At 37.9% G+C, this 16,450-nt stretch overlaps 1 protein-coding gene across 3 annotated transcripts; it reads right to left on the bottom strand.

Moving 5' to 3' along the window:
* Window positions 1-1,503: 1,503 nt before the first annotated feature.
* On the bottom strand, window positions 1,504-15,864 carry LOC140933429 (rhotekin-like). Of its 3 annotated transcripts, XM_073382987.1 has the most exons (11): window positions 15,688-15,864; window positions 13,256-13,464; window positions 12,361-12,425; window positions 10,985-11,038; window positions 10,346-10,463; window positions 9,205-9,413; window positions 8,318-8,463; window positions 7,420-7,548; window positions 6,143-6,425; window positions 5,284-5,338; window positions 3,151-3,245 (listed from the first exon to the last, which is right to left on the bottom strand). In XM_073382987.1, the coding sequence occupies exons 1-10, from the start codon at window positions 15,847-15,849 to the stop codon at window positions 5,328-5,330; spliced, it is 1,386 nt and encodes a 461-aa protein (XP_073239088.1). In that variant the 5' UTR covers window positions 15,850-15,864; the 3' UTR covers window positions 3,151-3,245; window positions 5,284-5,327. The 3 variants fall into 3 exon arrangements, with proteins under 3 accessions (XP_073239086.1, XP_073239087.1, XP_073239088.1); XM_073382985.1 differs by lacking the exon at window positions 5,284-5,338 and having other exon boundaries at window positions 1,504-3,245; XM_073382986.1 differs by lacking the exons at window positions 5,284-5,338; window positions 15,688-15,864 and adding an exon at window positions 13,992-14,146 and having other exon boundaries at window positions 1,504-3,245.
* Between the last annotated feature and the right edge of the window lie 586 nt (window positions 15,865-16,450).

Raw genomic sequence — 16,450 nt, forward strand, 5'->3', positions numbered from 1 at the left:
TAGAAAATTACTTATTTCATTTTCTTTCATAGCCGGATAAAGGCAATTTCAGAAAACAAAATTTTAATTAGCATTTCTTGGAAGAAATAAATAAAAACACAGTATAAACACAAAAAACAACAATGGCCTGGGTATGTAGATGGGGAATTACCTCATTAAAAATATATTCTGGAAGTTGTAATTCACAAGGATACCATGAAGCAAATTTGTCATCGAGTACATCCTGGCATGTTGTTTTAAAAACGCGGAAGTAACATCCCAGTAACCTTCTCAGTTTTTCCCATATAATGAACGAGAAAGTCATGTGGTCCAGATGATAGAAACTGGCGAAGATTTATTGCGGTAAGTGTTAGTCAATAAAATCATTCAGAATAATCCAAAAGAAAGGCAACTGAACATGGCTACGGATTGGAAATTGAAAGTATTTTCTTTTAAGAAAGGTTTTTTAGCTACCCGACTAAAAACATTGTTTTGAGACAAACCCCAGGAAGTGACCGGCCGAACCCAGTGCGACTTCTCCCTTCCAACAGGTGAAAAACCTTGGCCAGTTATCTTATCCTGCCTCAAACATTGCCTGTAGTTTTTTACGGTCTCCAGATAAAATTTAATGAGAAACATGGAATCAGCTTAAAGGAAACGCGCTCTCTTAAACTAACTTAGGACACAGGAAGGAAAAACGCGACGAAGAGTAAAATCAACACAGCGAGGAATTGAAATGAGATGCCAAGGGCTTACGACTGATATTTAAAGCAGTCTTAGTGTCTCAGACGTATGGAAATGAAAGTTTGGGAGTTATTGATGCTCGGTGCATCTGTCAAAAAAGACCGTTCGCTTCCACTATAATTCCCACTTAATTTAAATATTCAATTTGAAGATTTAAGGACTGACGTAGAAACCGACGTGTCCATTCACGCTTCTCCTTTGCATTTTTTTCTTTCTTTCTTGAAATCGAAAGTGAAATAAGATTTTCCCCAACCAATATGAAAGTACAGCGGTTCTTTAATCCGCTGTTGATTTCCGGTACATGATTCACGTAACCTCACTTTCTGATGTTTGGAAACTTGGTTTTGTCCTCTGATAATTTTTTTTTTTTCAGTTTACTAGAAAAACTCATACAGTCGAAAAGGCAGTCACTAGAGAAGCTTCACGTATACGGCAAACGTCAGATTCAAGTTGAGAATTTCTCAAAATAGAAAATGAGCAGACAAAAACAGTTCGATTCAAAACAATTCTTATGGATAAAAATTGCGTGAAACTAATAATTTAGGTGTAGAAATAATGAACAGTAAACGACAAGTAAAGAGGAAACTTGGTAACGTGGTACAAATTTGCGTTTGCCGTAAACGTGATGCTTAACCTCTCTACCGTCAGCAACAGTCCTATTCAGGACTACATTTACAAGGACGATCATACTCAACCTGCTTATAAAATGACTCCTGGGTTCAAACCTTTCACAGTTTCACCAGAGTGACTTGAACGACTTCATTAAAAACTGAACAAGTATAGCAAACTAACAACAAATTCTTTATTTAATCTTTTGAATGCTGAGTTAAACATTACGATTATCCTTTTCTTATTCAACATCTACGAGTTTTCAAGACACAGGATTGTATGCCTTAAAAAAATTCATCGGACGACCAGCGGTCGGCTTGCTTTGTCATTTGTAAAATATAATCACATCTAATAAAAAAGGATTCATAGATTTCGGAGCTGTAGTTCCGAGAACCCAAGACATTTTCTTTAATTTTCTTCGTCACACGACAGGCAACGTGTTGCATCCAAGAGTCTCGTGGACAACTCAGCTCCTCGTATGCACTGATGTTTATACAGTCTAACGGAAGGTCATGTCTCCTCGACTGAACGAACAAAAGCAAACCAGGGCTCACTTTAATAAAACTACTAGTGAAATTACTAGTAAAGCTATTGTTTTTAGACTCAAAAACAATGGATAAATTTGTAAATTACACTTGTAAAAGTTTTATTAACATTGAGCAAGTTTGCCAAATTAACTTGATCCGTCGCTGCAGCCAAATTTCGGCGGCAACGATAGATCCTGGGTACGAAAAACCGTTGCAACGCGTGGCTTAACGTGTGCCGAACTTTACGCTAATATAATTTTTCAAATAGGGGTATCTTGCTCTTGTCAAAACTTGGGTCTTATTTACATTTTAAATTATCTAAACATTTCAACCAAGTCACGTTTTCAGAACTCAATACATTTTGTAGGGTTTCTTAAATACACTTCCCATTGTTACATATATACAAATAATGATGTAGACTAATTACCTATTTTTAAAAATTTTGGAGCCGATTTCAAATTATGTCTTAACGATTAAAACACTTAAAGGAGCTGTGTCACGGCTGTTTCGTTCATTTTGCCAGAAAAGGGAGTATTAGCATCGACAACGGCGACGGAAGCGAAAACCTCAATTAGCGTTTTCTCAAACTTTGCCGCGCTTATTCTAATTCGCAAAAAATTTCCCTGGCGTTGATTTCTTGGGGACCTCACTCAAGTTTAGAAAGAGAAAGAAAATTTCTTCGTTGCTTTTTTACATTCTCCATAAAACGTGAAATTAGGGATTTTCACGTCGTAATCGTGCAGAAACGGCAAAGAAATGTTCAAAAAAGCGCGATGCACTAGCAAAGTTGTTGTTTTGCCAATCTAAACCTATTGCTTTTTTTGCCGTTCTCGTTGCCATCGTTATTGCCGATTACACGTCCTAATTCGGACGGGGACTTAACGTAAACGACGAAATTACTAGCAAATTACAAAATAACAACTTCATCTCAAACTGAATAATTAAATCAAACGTTACAGAAAAAAAAAACTCTAAAGTCCCACAATGCACTTTGACAACCATCTCGACTCGGTCTACCGCGCAACCTCAAAGCGAATATTTGCTGTGTTATAAGTAATACCTTCTTCTGAAGTTTTTAGCCGTTATTTTTAGGTTTCACTCAATTTGGTGGCAGATTCCACAGTTTCAATTTCGATAAATTTCGTCACACAGCGCCTTTAAGATCAAGTAAACTGTGGCCGGTTGGTCCAACAGGTTGTTAGATTGTAGTTTCGTAATTCACCACGCGGTTTTCGTCTCCTGCTTGTCTTTTTGCCTTTCTAAAGCTTCTGTTTTCAGGAACTCGCCTCTGCCAGATATCATAAGTACATTCAACACTAGGTGATTCAGCAGGAAGTGATTTCAGCTCTCCAAGGGGTCTACGTTTGGCGTCATTCTTCACATAGTCTGTTGAATAAAGACACATGCAATTCAAATTGTTCCCGTGAGCAATGAAATACAGTTAAAACCCGCGTGCAAGAACCAAGATTTTTGGACGTCTAGCAAAAAAAAAAATTGGTTCTTGTATTTTGGGTTCGTTATTGGCAGCTATTAAAGTAGGCTAAGTAGGTTTTTTAATGAAAGAGATGTAGTCGTCGCTACCAGAAAAACTTGGGTTTGGTCCATAAATATACAGTATTTACTCACAACTGTATCATGATAAGCCTAATTACCCTAACTACACAATGTATACAATGTATGTAGCGTTATCTCTAAAACTCGAGTTGTATAACAGAAAACATAATAGATGTAATATAAAATATATGATTTAAAATAATAAAAAATTAATATAATATGTGATATAAATTTGAAATCTCAAAGTCAAACTACTTGGTAAAAATGTTTATCCTAATTTAACCGTAACCCGCATTTAAAACCTCGTTGATGTTGCTTGGCTAATCAGGTTCTTATATTTTTGGCTATTATGAAGATAAATTTTCCCCAGCAGGTTCTTACACCACTTGATTCTTACACGCGGGTTTTAAGCTTAACGTTTTTATGTGTATGTGTCAACCTATAAAGCACGAAGTCCTAACTGAGGACGGTGTTTTACTCTTCCGTGCTGGAGACGGGCAGGACCGCAAAGTGGTTTGCGAAAGTGGTTATCCGCACCACACGAAGGTCTAGGCGTCTGCATGACGAGGAGCAATGGCAGTTCCTTATTTTACTGCTTTTTAAGACCCTAAAAGCATTGTTTAGGCCCCGAGAATCGAAGCTGTGGTCTCCCGCTCTGTTAGCCAGTGCTCTCAACTGAGTCAATCTTGCCGAGAGTGAAACGTCCAAAAGGCAAAAGGGCATCAAAACGGGAACTCCCTCTTATACAGGGGTTCACATGACGATAATTAACAATTATTCCACGAGTGCGCGTTGGATATGAGATGGTAGATAGCGAACGAGACGGGTAGCGCCGAGTAGGCTATAATCATCTCATATTCAACAAGCGCAGTGCAATAATTGTTTTAATAAAAACGCCCACAAAATATCGAGAATTCTTCCCGACTTTTAGACGCGTACAGTTACCATATTTGGAGAGCATGGTATAATTAACAATTATTCCTCTAGCCCGAATGGGTTCTGAGTCAATGGGCTATTGACTCAGAGGCCATGAGGGCAAGAGGAATCATTGTTTTAGTAAAATCCAACTAGTTGGTAAAAAAATATCGAGAAAAAAAAAACTTTAGCTAGTTAAAGCTAGAATTTAATCCTTTTTGCCGCCACAAAGCCGCCGCTTTTCGCTACTAGTGGGCTATAACATATAGCCTAGTAGTAGCTCAACGAATCAGAACGCAGCATTGATAATAGACCACTAGTTGGATTTTACTAATGGCTCATATACCATGATAGCTAAGCCAATCAGAGCCCTAGAATTGCATTATCCAATGATTCAGTGTTAAATAATGTCGGTTATATTAGTTTGTGGGGCATGATTGCGTAAGTATTAAGTGATACAGTGCGACGACAGTAACGGTCAGCTTTGTAATTTATTGTGAATGTTGCCCTAATAGAAAGTGAAAACAGTTGCTTTGCGCGTGACACGTGACACGGTCTCGTTTCCAGGCCCTATTATGGCGCAGAAAACATAGAGTGCAGGGCGTCATGGGTAGGATCCAAACATCTTTACCAAGCTACAACAGGGTGCGCCGCGTAAGAGCAAGCAAAGATGCCTGGAGACAAGACAGCGTACAGTGAATTCAACAGAAGGGTTACAGCGGGCAAAGGATCATGAAAGAACATGTCGCGAGGTCAGACATACAGTAATCTGCTTCACAGCCGTTTTGTTGCCTCGTCACGCAAACTTTGTGGGGAGGAGCGTTGCATAACAACACAAAGAACGGTTGTGGAGCAGACGAGACATACAGTAGTTAGCGAAACAAATTACACAAAGCTACACGAATAGGAGGTGAGAGAGAAAGCGATGGCTGCATGATGAGGAGAGAATACTCACTTATCTGAGTTACATGCTCCAGCCAAGCAAGATGGCGGGCAAGGTCATGAAGCATCTGAAGAAATCAAGTCATATTCAGTGCAAGTGCAAGTTAAAATTAAAAATAAAACACTATAGCGGTGCAAGAGAAGGAAATGGTTGCATGATAGAAGAAAGATAACTTACACTATCTAAAGGAGATTATGTGCACCCCAAAATTGCTACCCCCTTACTCCTGCCCCTCCCTTCCCCTCCTTAAAACCGCAGCCGATAAAGTTTCCCAAAATCCAGCATTCACCATTTGCACATCTCCCATAATACAACTTGATCCCCCAACCCACCACAAGAAAAAAAATTTGCGTAGCCTTTGTTTTCATTTCTCCTGGGCCGGCTTGTTCAAAGCTGGGTTAAGATAACCCTGGGTTACTGCGTAATTTGAAATCAGATTTGGATGCTTAAAAAGTAAATTCAGTTTAATTCTTTCTGTCAACAAGTTGATGATAAGATTGGATTCTCTTAGAAATAACAGAGAAACTTATCGGAGAAAATGCTTTGAACAAAAGAAAAAGAAACCCTGGTTACATTTAATCCCGGGTTAAGCGCTAATCAGCCTTTGAACAACTCGGCCCCTGGGTGTTTATGTTATCCTAAGGGAAAGGATAATGCTCATGCAATATATTGGGGGGAAAACAAGGTGTATTACGGGAGATGTATGTGAAAATGGCGAATAGAATTAAACCCTGTAGGTTCACGACGTGAATAAATGAAAACGCTTTTTAATTTTTTTTTCTCTTAATAGTACAGTGTTGCAAGAAACCGCTTTGATGCTGTATTTGTCAGTGACAGAAAAGAAATCATAAAACGTACACAGTGTACTTACCCGTCGTACAACTAAGCGTGACCTCTATTGAATCATACAAAGTCTTGGTTTCGACCGAGGGAAGTCTCTTTGGTTTTGGGTAAACAATGTTCATCTCCTGCCTACAAGAATCCTTCCAAGCGGTCACATCACGAATGGCTTGGTACAAAGCATCTCTCCACCTGGCGTACTCTTCATCTGAGTTAGAGGCTAGCACAGGCTCCTTCTCAGGCATCTGGCTTGTAAGAATTAGAATATGACGCTGTTGAAACGTGGGGCTGATTGTGTCTGCAATCTCCATATTCTGGTTACAAAACAAGAACAAAAACTGTCAGTACACAACACTGAATCACAGGACCTATAGTCATATTGATGCTTTTTACTGTCACGTCCTTGGTTCATATAGTTCCTACACAAGCAAGTGGTTAACAAAGTTCCTACAAGGCAAACTAGCGGGGGCTAATTCACTATGCGACAAACTTGATTCCTGATGGGGCTAACTTTTAGGGGGGCAAACTCACTACAGGGTGGAACCACTTCCAATCAAACTTGTTCAATTGATTAAGCCCAGAATCTGGGATTTATGTCTCCCTGCCAAGGTGTGGGAAGGGGGTGGTCCAAGAAATGTGAGCAGGGTTGTATATTGTGCTTCTTGAATCCCCTACGTTATTTCAGACCAATATGATATCCCCTTTCCTTAAACTATTTCACACCTGATCAAAATTCAATACCTAGTCCAGTTAAGCTGGAGCAGCATGTACCTGTATACTGATGACCGAATCGCACAATATCCTATTGCACTAAAACTACTACCTCCATAGTTATCGGAAAATTGCTATTTGATATCTTAGAAAGGAGGATGACTATATTCAAATCCCCATAGGTACATACGAAAGGTTTTAATGTCTGCTTTTCTTTTTCTGTGTTATCATTTAAGAGTCGGTGACTCCTTGTCTTAATGCATTATACGTCAGTAAGCGCTGTGTAAATTAGATCACTTAATTTCTGTGTTTTATCTATTTTAGTTACATTCTGCAAGGCTTTCTAATAGTTTAAGGTTTTTGTTTTTCATGTACTTGTTTTGCCCTGCCATGACTAGCTTTCCAGTTATTTGCGGGAAAAACTATCCAACTTTTGTATTTTTGTACAAAGAATAAAGTTGTTGTTGTTATTGTAGTTTAAATCAGGGCTGCGGTGTTGCTCTTTGGTGCCTAACCGAGCTCAAATCATTTACACTAATTTACAATTTGAGACTATATATTTTTCTAGTTAAGTGAGGTTGAATGAGATCATCTTACTGGTTTGATTTCTATCAGTTCAACAGGTTCTTTGTTAATAGAGTCATCTTTACTTTTCCAGCATTTGATGGTTGCATGTTTCAAGACACACCATAGTCGACACCATGAAAACTGGCTGCCTGTCCTCATCTGAATATAACACGATAAAAAAAAAACATTGACTTCAACACACAAACTGTCAGGGCAAAATGTGAGCAAGGCACCTGTCTGCTTTTCGCCAATTTGTTAGTACAATGAAGAAAACAGGCTAGCAAGTCCACATCAACTTTAGATTAATTTTACTTTTAGAACAAAGAAAGAAGTTGACAACAGATCAGGCATAATTTTGGGCCTTTCTATAGAAACGCAAGGGGTCCATGGAAAAAGGGTCCTGAGACCCTGTTTATATGGAGAAAACCTGTCCCATGAAAGAAGGTCACCCTTCTAGCCATAGTCAACTTCTAGAAGGCATTTATAATTTTTATGATAAAGAAATTTAAATAAAGGCGCAGTGGAATAAAGCTCTAAGGGACTTCTGATTTTCTGCTAGATTCTCCCAGTTGTTTGCTCTGTATATTCAAATCAATCAACGGGAGAATTGGTTTTTAGATCAGGAGTCACTCAGGCAATAAGTTGTCCTGGGTAGAAAGGTCAGTTGACTATCCAACCTACAATGGGAGAGTCAACTTTTCATAAATTTCCTTTAAAATGGGTAAACAAAAAGTTGGCTTGGCTAGAGGTGTGACCCAGCTACGAGGGTCTTTTGTGATGATAGGGTCACCCTCCTAGCTGGGCCAACTCTTCTCCATATAGACAGCCAGGTCAGGACAATCGGAGCATGCACGAGTGCTGTTGGCTCTAGCAATGGGGTTAACTTTTTTTATGTTTGTCATTAGTTCCATTACTGTTGTAATGATACCTGTATTTCTAGGAATCCATTCATTTGCGGTTCCTCTACACATGCAGGTCTGGCTGCTAGACGACAGCAGATCTGACCCCAAAGGGCTAACTGAGGCATATTGGAGGATTCTGAAGTTGTTGCTAAGGGGCTAGCACCATATAAACCTACATTATGAAGGCAAAGTGAAAATCACATCTTTTCTACCACTTAGACTTTCAAATTTAAAATGCTATACGGTCAGTGATTTTGTTACCTCTATGTCCTGCGTCCCTGACGGATGGGACAGGGACTCATGATTTTTCACAAGAAGAGTCCCAGGACTCACCATAACTATTTGTAACAAAATCACCATACGGTATGCTTGAATTTCTTCTAGTGAGAGTTCAAAGTTTGATTCAACATGCCAAAAACTGGCCTCAAAGTTTGGCACTGATATTAACAAGTGACATTTATTTTGACCAGTTCAGTGTCATAATTTTTTATTTGACAATATTACAATAATATTATCATTATTTCATTGACTGAAGAACAAGATAACAATAAGAAGCATGTGGCAATTTTTGATGCAATTTAGTAGTGCTTGACATTATTTTCTTATATTCCCAATCTTTAAGCAGCAGTTACCTCAAGCGTTATCTGGCGTAAACGTTTTTTGCTTAGCTATGTTTAGAATCCCTTGAGCAGGAAATCCCTGAACAATCAATACATTGCATGGATATTTGCAATAGAGACAAATTGCCATGAAACTGCTGCTCCTATACATACCCTATTTCCAGTCTCACCTAACTGGCAGTGAAAACTGTGTGACAAATCACCAATGTCAAACTTAAAACCCTTGAAACGAATTCCTCATCAAATCTGCAGGCATGAAAAAATTTGTACTTCCTAGACAGCTTGTGTCTTACCAGTTTTAAGATCATGCGATTTGACGCTGTCATTCAGGTGGTCAACTGTTAGCTGCGTGTGTCCTGCAAGTATAAATTTAGGAGTTTCAGGTCCTGCTGCAGTTCTTCTAAGAGGTCTCATTGCTCCTGTGAATCTGTTTGCTGCACTGTCTGATGACACTGTGTAGTAAATCTCTATGTCCAGTCTGAAATCATGACTCACATTGTCACTGTATGAAAATAAAAACAAAATTGCAGCGAGTTAGTTTATTATAGAAGGCAGTAGTGAACTAAAAATAATAACAAAGTAAAATAAACTCTCGCCTTGCAGACACCTCACTATAACAAACAGCAGCTAAATCCTAGGGCAAAATAAATTAATAACAGATGTTTGACTGAAATAAACTCCTGCTATCACAGACTCTCCCTAATGAGGACACTAAATTGGGGACCCTACAGTGCCCCCTATAAAAGGTGTTGACTGTATTATTTAATTGACCTGTTCACATGAGGAGCTATTTTTCAGGGAGAATCAAACAGATCTAATAAACTAAGCAGGATTAAGCATACTAACCTGCAGGAAGTAGTCTAGTTTAATAGCTAATATATTAATTTATAAAACATAGCTGCAGATTTTAGATACCAAGAACATGCACTCAGAGTTGGGATCACAGTAGAAGTGCTGTGGACAGTTTAATCAGTGCTCGAAACTAACGGTCATTCACTCGTTTACAAATTATGAAACCGATGGGAAAAATGTTTTGTCAGTATTGTGTAAATTTTCCAAAGAGTAAAAACGAAAATTCGTCTTTCCACAAAGGAAGCAATAAATAATTTCTTATAGCCAAAGAAACTCAAGATAAAAGATTATGCTTTTCATTAGTGTTTATTATTATGATTTAAAACTTCAGTCATGCTTTACTATGATTTTTTAATGTGTGAATTACATGCTTGTGCATCCATGGCCAGATGATGGATGGTAGACAGGACAAGTAGAATTGCCTTCAGGACTAGTAGATGGCACCCACTACTAGTCCCAGGACAACTAACTACAAAAGTTAGTTTCAATGAAACAATGTTAATGAGGCACCTTTTGAGTTTTCAAATTATTGTATGCAGACTATAAGCTGGAGTACTTGTTAGCATAAGAGTGAAAACATACAAGACAATTATGTTGTCAAAGGAAATGTCTGTTTCTGATTCATCAGTCTCAACAAGAGCAGTGTCCAACACTTGGCCATCAAGCTTCAATAAACAGAACACATAGTAGAGATGTTGCTCTGAAAAAAAAATGATGCAGAAGAAGACCAATCAGAACATTATCAACCATAAAAAAACAAAAAATTAAGTAAAAAATGCTCTATATTCTGGATGAAAATACTAGCTGGCAACTGCATGAGCAATAGTCTGGAAGAATATGTCATGATTATTAAGGGAGAAAAAAAATTAATACTAGTGAAGCCCCATTGATACTAACACTGATAGGCTGTAAAGATCTGACAAAATAAACTGGGTGGTCATGACTGACCTCCCTGCTAGTAATGTAGCCTTTATCAACTACATAGTGAATATCAGAGATATCACCTTCATGACTTTAAAAACAGATTTACAGTTTGCCTTTCTTACTTGATAACTGGTCTCACCAGAGGTAATAATTGTCTGGTCATATTGAAGAGATTGAGGTTAAGCACCACTTTTACAGCAAATGGATGATTTCCATCTGCTATTTGCCATTGGTAATCTTATCATCATGTATTAACAAGGTTGTGAATAAGAAAATGACGATTTAATAACAATGTACCTGTTTTGGTTTTATTGTGATCATCTTGAGTCCACATCAAAGGGACCCGGATATCTGAAGAAGAAAGTTTCAAGTGGGAAATGTGATTCAGAATGTTACATGTAAATTGTCTACTTACAGATAACTCAATGCAGTAAGTAACAATGACCCTTTGCAAGGCATCTTTAATAACAAAAAAAACAATTCAGTCAACTTCTCTGGTAGGTAACAATCTCTTTTTGGTACTAAGTAATGAAGGTATTTTGTTTCTCTTCTTTGTGGCAATAAACTACATGACCATCTCATTATGGGCCATATAACCATACTGCAACCTTTTTGTTTGTTTGTTTGTTTGTTTGTTTTTGCCATTGAAAAAAGTCCCATCCGGTTGCCTGGGATAAGTAGATTTCCTCACTAGGTGAGTAACTTCTGAGGCTGACTTGCCCAATGGTCAAGGGTCCAGGCAAGTCATCCTCTAACAAAAACATTAAAACAAGCAAGCAGGCCCCAGGCAAGCAAAATGTGAGAGCTGCTTGCCCAAAGGACATGCTGGAGTTGAAGTTTTTTTCAAGCCCTGTAAATGGTTACCATGTTTTCTTTAGGTACCTGCTTAATTTTGCATTTTCCTTAAGTGTCACTTATCATGCATGTGTGTATTGCTCAACACAAGCATATTGAGACAGAGCAAAACATTGCAACATTCTTGCAATTTTGTGCCAATTTGTCACTTTAAATTTATTTCCACAGTGACAACATAACCATATTTGGAAATCTGATAAAAATTTGCATGATTGCATACTTCACCCTTGACTGGCTGTTTACTGAAACACATCTACTATAAGAGGAAATAAGGTCATGACAAAACACTCTTTGTCCCCTAATAATTTCTGTTTTTGTTTCTCCCTTACAAAGGTCTTGAGGGACAAATTGTCTTCAAAGGCCTGAAAGCTACAACCAAAAAATGTTGAGACACTCTGATGGAAAACCGGCCTTTCTTACTTCAAATTGCTGCTAGTCACACCTCTATAAGATACAATACTCATCTCCCCCTGTTCTCTGATCAAAGTTGTACCTCCAAGTTTTAAGCATGGTCTTGTATTGCTGGCATTATTGATAAGGGGAGGAGGGGGATCACAAACACAAGATCATATTAAAGCAGACCATTGAACCCAAAATAAAGTACAGTCTCTAAAGTATTTTTGCAACTGGTTGTAGCTCAACCCTTCACATGTCCTAATAAAATTTATCAAACTGAATGATCTTTTTGCTCTTACTTTGTTACCATATTAGCAGTGTGGTGCTAATATTCATGCTTTTGCAGGGGAGCTTTTGTGCTCTCTACAATATTATTATCTTAGGTAGAGCACAACCTTGCTATCAATCATTGATTAATTTACCTGAGAGGGAAAGCTGGGCTTTGCAAGGGGCATCATCATCATCTAAATCCAGAGGTGATGTTGAACTGAAATTTAAAAGGACAAAAAGAGCTGATTCAATTGGAGAGAATCTCTCCACATAACAGTGTTCAAATGCTATCTTTATTACAAGGCTGGATCCAAGACCAGGCTAATTGACTACCTAAGCAGGCAAAATTAGGCTTATCTTGCCGGGATGCAAAATCAGGAGTACTCACTTAGTTCAAAGGAGAAAAAATTCATTTGGGCGATATACCGTTTAATGAATCCTCAATTAACAAATTAAAAGTTTGCTGTAAAAGGAACAAGTCAATATCCCGCCATCTTCATCTCACGCATGGTCAGGAATGCACATACAGTATACATAGATTTTATTATGTTCTAAATTACAGCAATGAAATCCATCCTGTGTGGTTCTGAGAAGGTTGCTGCTAATTTACTGGTATTAGCTTGACCTAATTTTACATTTACAGCCCAGAAACTGAAGTACAACAATAAAATAATATTTTGTGTTATTTTACTTTTGAATAACAGTTTCCAACAAAAGAACAAACTAACTGCTATACTTCTATGCTAGACATGAAATGAGGCAAGATACATTCTGTCACTCATTTCTTCAATATTTTTCAGTGACACACACTTTCATTAAAACACGGACACCAACACGTAATGAACAAGTCTTGCTTCTTGCTTCAAAAAACCTACTTACACTCCCCCATACTTCAACTTATGTATGCAAGATCTCTGAGAATGCAAAGAAACCTAACATAATAACTGCCTAAATATATTAACTTATATTCCCGTGAGATATTGTTCCATCATTTAAAGTTATTACACGCTATTCACACTTCTACATATGTCACACTTTTAAATATACCTCGATCCTTTGCGCCTCAAGACTGACTTTGCCCTGTGTCTCTGTAGCAATGCCATAAGAGCAAGGATACGAGCATTGATTGTGAGAAGGTTCTTGGATGCCTCGAGAGCCTGAACCTCCTCATGGCAAGCAGCCAACAATTTAACTATTCCGTCTCGTATATGCACCTCATGGTCAATCTTCTCTTGAATGGCTGAGTCATCAAGTTCCTACGTACAGAAAAACAACTTTGGTATAGAATAATTTGTATGGAGGAATAATTTTTCACAATTCTCGATGAGTTGATAACAGTGTCTGTCTGGAATAAATGCTTGTAAGCTTTATTAAAAAATGCTAATTCTGACAGTTTTACAGCAGGCTGCTATTAACAGAACCAAAGGTAGAGAGAGTTATGGATAAACAAAAGAACATAACAATAACTGAAACAGTAACCTACACAATACATAATGTAACACAGTCCTCTTGTTTCTAGACTTTATCATTTGTTTATCAAAAAACATCTGGTAATAATGGTGAGAGGTGAAAGCAAGAAAGTAACATACATTAATCATCTTAATATTCCTTTACTATAAATATTAAGACTAAAAATATAATAAATTAATATTATTAAAAAATTATATTTTTGCCATAGGGCTCGTTCTGGGCTACACTGCTTAATGGCAGGATTTCCCAGAGCTCTGCTTCATAAAATCAAAAAAGGTTTCCTGACAAATTCCCAAAGCATCCATTCATTCACCTGTTCATGATGTCTTTTCACCCCTCTACAGTTTCCACAAAATTCTCCCACATTCACTGTGATATTATTAAGAAAACTATCGTCCATAATACACAGCGAATATTCCTTGTTCTGCCCGGATTAAGACAGATACAGTTGAAAATGACATTATATATACTGGGGATATTGTTTGTTTTGTCATGGTGGCTGGGTGAGGCAGGAACTAAGATTAAATGCATTAATTACCCAGCCCTTATCAGAAAGATTGAAGGGTCAAGAACATTCGCAGCTGAAAAAAAGAATCAACAGGTCAAAAGTATCAAGCTTGATGAATATACTCGTCACATTTGAAACTAATCGGGTGCTCAGCAGTGATAACATACATAATAAAGAGTAAAATCCAACAGCCCACACACGGCTAAAAGCTTCTCACGTATATTAGAGTGAGCGCCAAATTGATGCTAGTTTAATTCCGTAATTTCTGGTGAGAACTGAAAACACCCTTCCGACGTAAACTGGCCAAATATGGTATTTATTAGCTGTGATTAAATTACAAACTACGCTTAAAGCCGGAAATATATTAATTTATATTACTGTACAGTAGACGCAGCAGCCATTATATAATGAAAATTTCATTTTCGGTTCATTTTCGGAGATCGGACTAAAACAAAAACAAGAAACTTACAGCTTATTCCCTTAGGGCAGGACTTAAATCTAAATATCATAACAATTAGGATGACCTATTCTCTCTTTTTCGTAACAAAGAAAGGAAACCGCAAAACTGGTGGGTAAAACCAAAAAAACATTAAGAGGATTTTAATTTCTATTCCTAAACTTAAACAACGCCTATACATAAGCCACATGGCTTCCGAAAGATGGCTTCTTTCCCGGTGCGCAGAAAAGTCATCACAAATTAATGAAAGATGATCATCGGCCGATTTTCTAAATTGATAGACGAAAATTTTCACTTTCAAAATCAAAGCTCTTCGAACGAAGAACCTATATAAAACAATACCACTCCCGAGAGCTTTGAGGTTCACAACAACCTCCATGCATACTCCATGTGATGTGCTATTGTTATGTCAAAATAATGAACAGGACACGAACTCGGGCTTCACTCCTATTTTTTGAGCCGGAAATCCAAAAATCACATACTCCTTTGTTGAATAAACGACACAAAGTGTTTTCGACAATAAACAGTTTACGGTTCACTTGTACCAGCACTTCAGGTAAAAAAAGCTTGCTATCCTTTTGTATGTTGAAAGGCGAACTCTTTAAAAATATATAAGTTGACTTTGCCATCTTTTTATTTATTTATTGTTTTTATTTCAAGCAAAATTTCGCAGTTACCTTATCCTTTGCGGTGAAAAATATTAAAGGTTGAAAGACTTTTATTTAATGGTCAAGATCCCTTGAGACCGAAAATAATCGGGTCACGCGAAAAGAGTTTTCTGTTGAGTGTTTATTCGACCTGAACGCCGGCACTGCTCCGCTGATTGTTTTAGATTGTATTGTGTGAAAAGGCTAAAAATACACAACTTCGCGCATAAAGTCAGACAGCTACCAAACTAACACAGCTTCACAGAGAGAGTGAAACAAGAGCGACTTTCACGCCTAAACTGGTACGAAACAGTGTCGTTCCCACAATTTTCAATGCGTTGCTCTTCAAAGCCCGCGCAAAAAACGGTCGAGAAGACGTGTATCGTAAAACTCTTACCTTTAAAGCGGCAGCATCCCATTTCTCTACAAAAACCGGGTCCATCCTCTTCCTCTTTTTCACCGAGAAATTCTGCTCTCTGTCATTTCCCTCAGACCGGTTGCGGGCCTTTCGATACTGCCTCTGCTCGCGTAAATTATTTGCTACCTCTCGGGTGGCCATCTTCTACGCATAAATTACACCGGAGCCCGCGATAGGTCAATGAATGGACGGAAGTGAAATTCTGCAGGAATGCTTGGGGAAGCTGACAGCTCGGTGCATTGGAAAGAAGTTGTACACCAAAAACAAAATAAATATTGACAAAGGACATAATTTGTGCATTTATCTGTCATTGTGGGACTAAAATCGTCACTTCTGACGCTTTCTAAATGCCAGAGCTCTCTTCCGGTGTGAAAAAAGGTAGGGATACGTGCGTGACTCAAATGAGGGAAGGTCAGATATTAAAACTTTTTAATGACGTTAATGATATTTGCTCGAGCAGGTTGAAATCTAACACATCCGACAACGCTGGTTTATGAAAACTGAAAAACACAATCACTTCACCTCACAGTTTCCAGAGAAATATCTTTGGTCAGCAGCCCATCATACCTATAAACTTCTGCTTCGCCAAAAAAAGCGATATCGCAATTTAAATACCGTTTCTACATTTGAGGGAAAAAGATTTAATATCCTGAATATGATTGTTGAGTTATGGTCCACTGAACGACTAAGAATACCGCTAGAGAGCAACAAGTCTTATTCGTAAAATTTTCTTCGTTTGAAT

This window comes from Porites lutea, chromosome 4 (genome assembly GCF_958299795.1).
Source record: "Porites lutea chromosome 4, jaPorLute2.1, whole genome shotgun sequence".
NCBI lineage: Eukaryota > Metazoa > Cnidaria > Anthozoa > Scleractinia > Poritidae > Porites > Porites lutea.

Excerpts from the sequence above, each read along its gene's own strand:
- LOC140933429 (XM_073382985.1), bottom strand. The coding sequence starts at position 15,849 with ATGGCCACCCGAGAGGTAGCAAATAATTTACGCGAGCAGAGGCAGTAT. Across the intron at positions 11,039-12,360 it reads AGCCCAGCTTTCCCTCTCAG|ATATCCGGGTCCCTTTGATG; the intron begins GTAAATTAATCA and ends TTTCTTCTTCAG. Across the intron at positions 8,464-9,204 it reads ATCGCATGATCTTAAAACTG|GTTTATATGGTGCTAGCCCC; the intron begins GTAAGACACAAG and ends TTCATAATGTAG.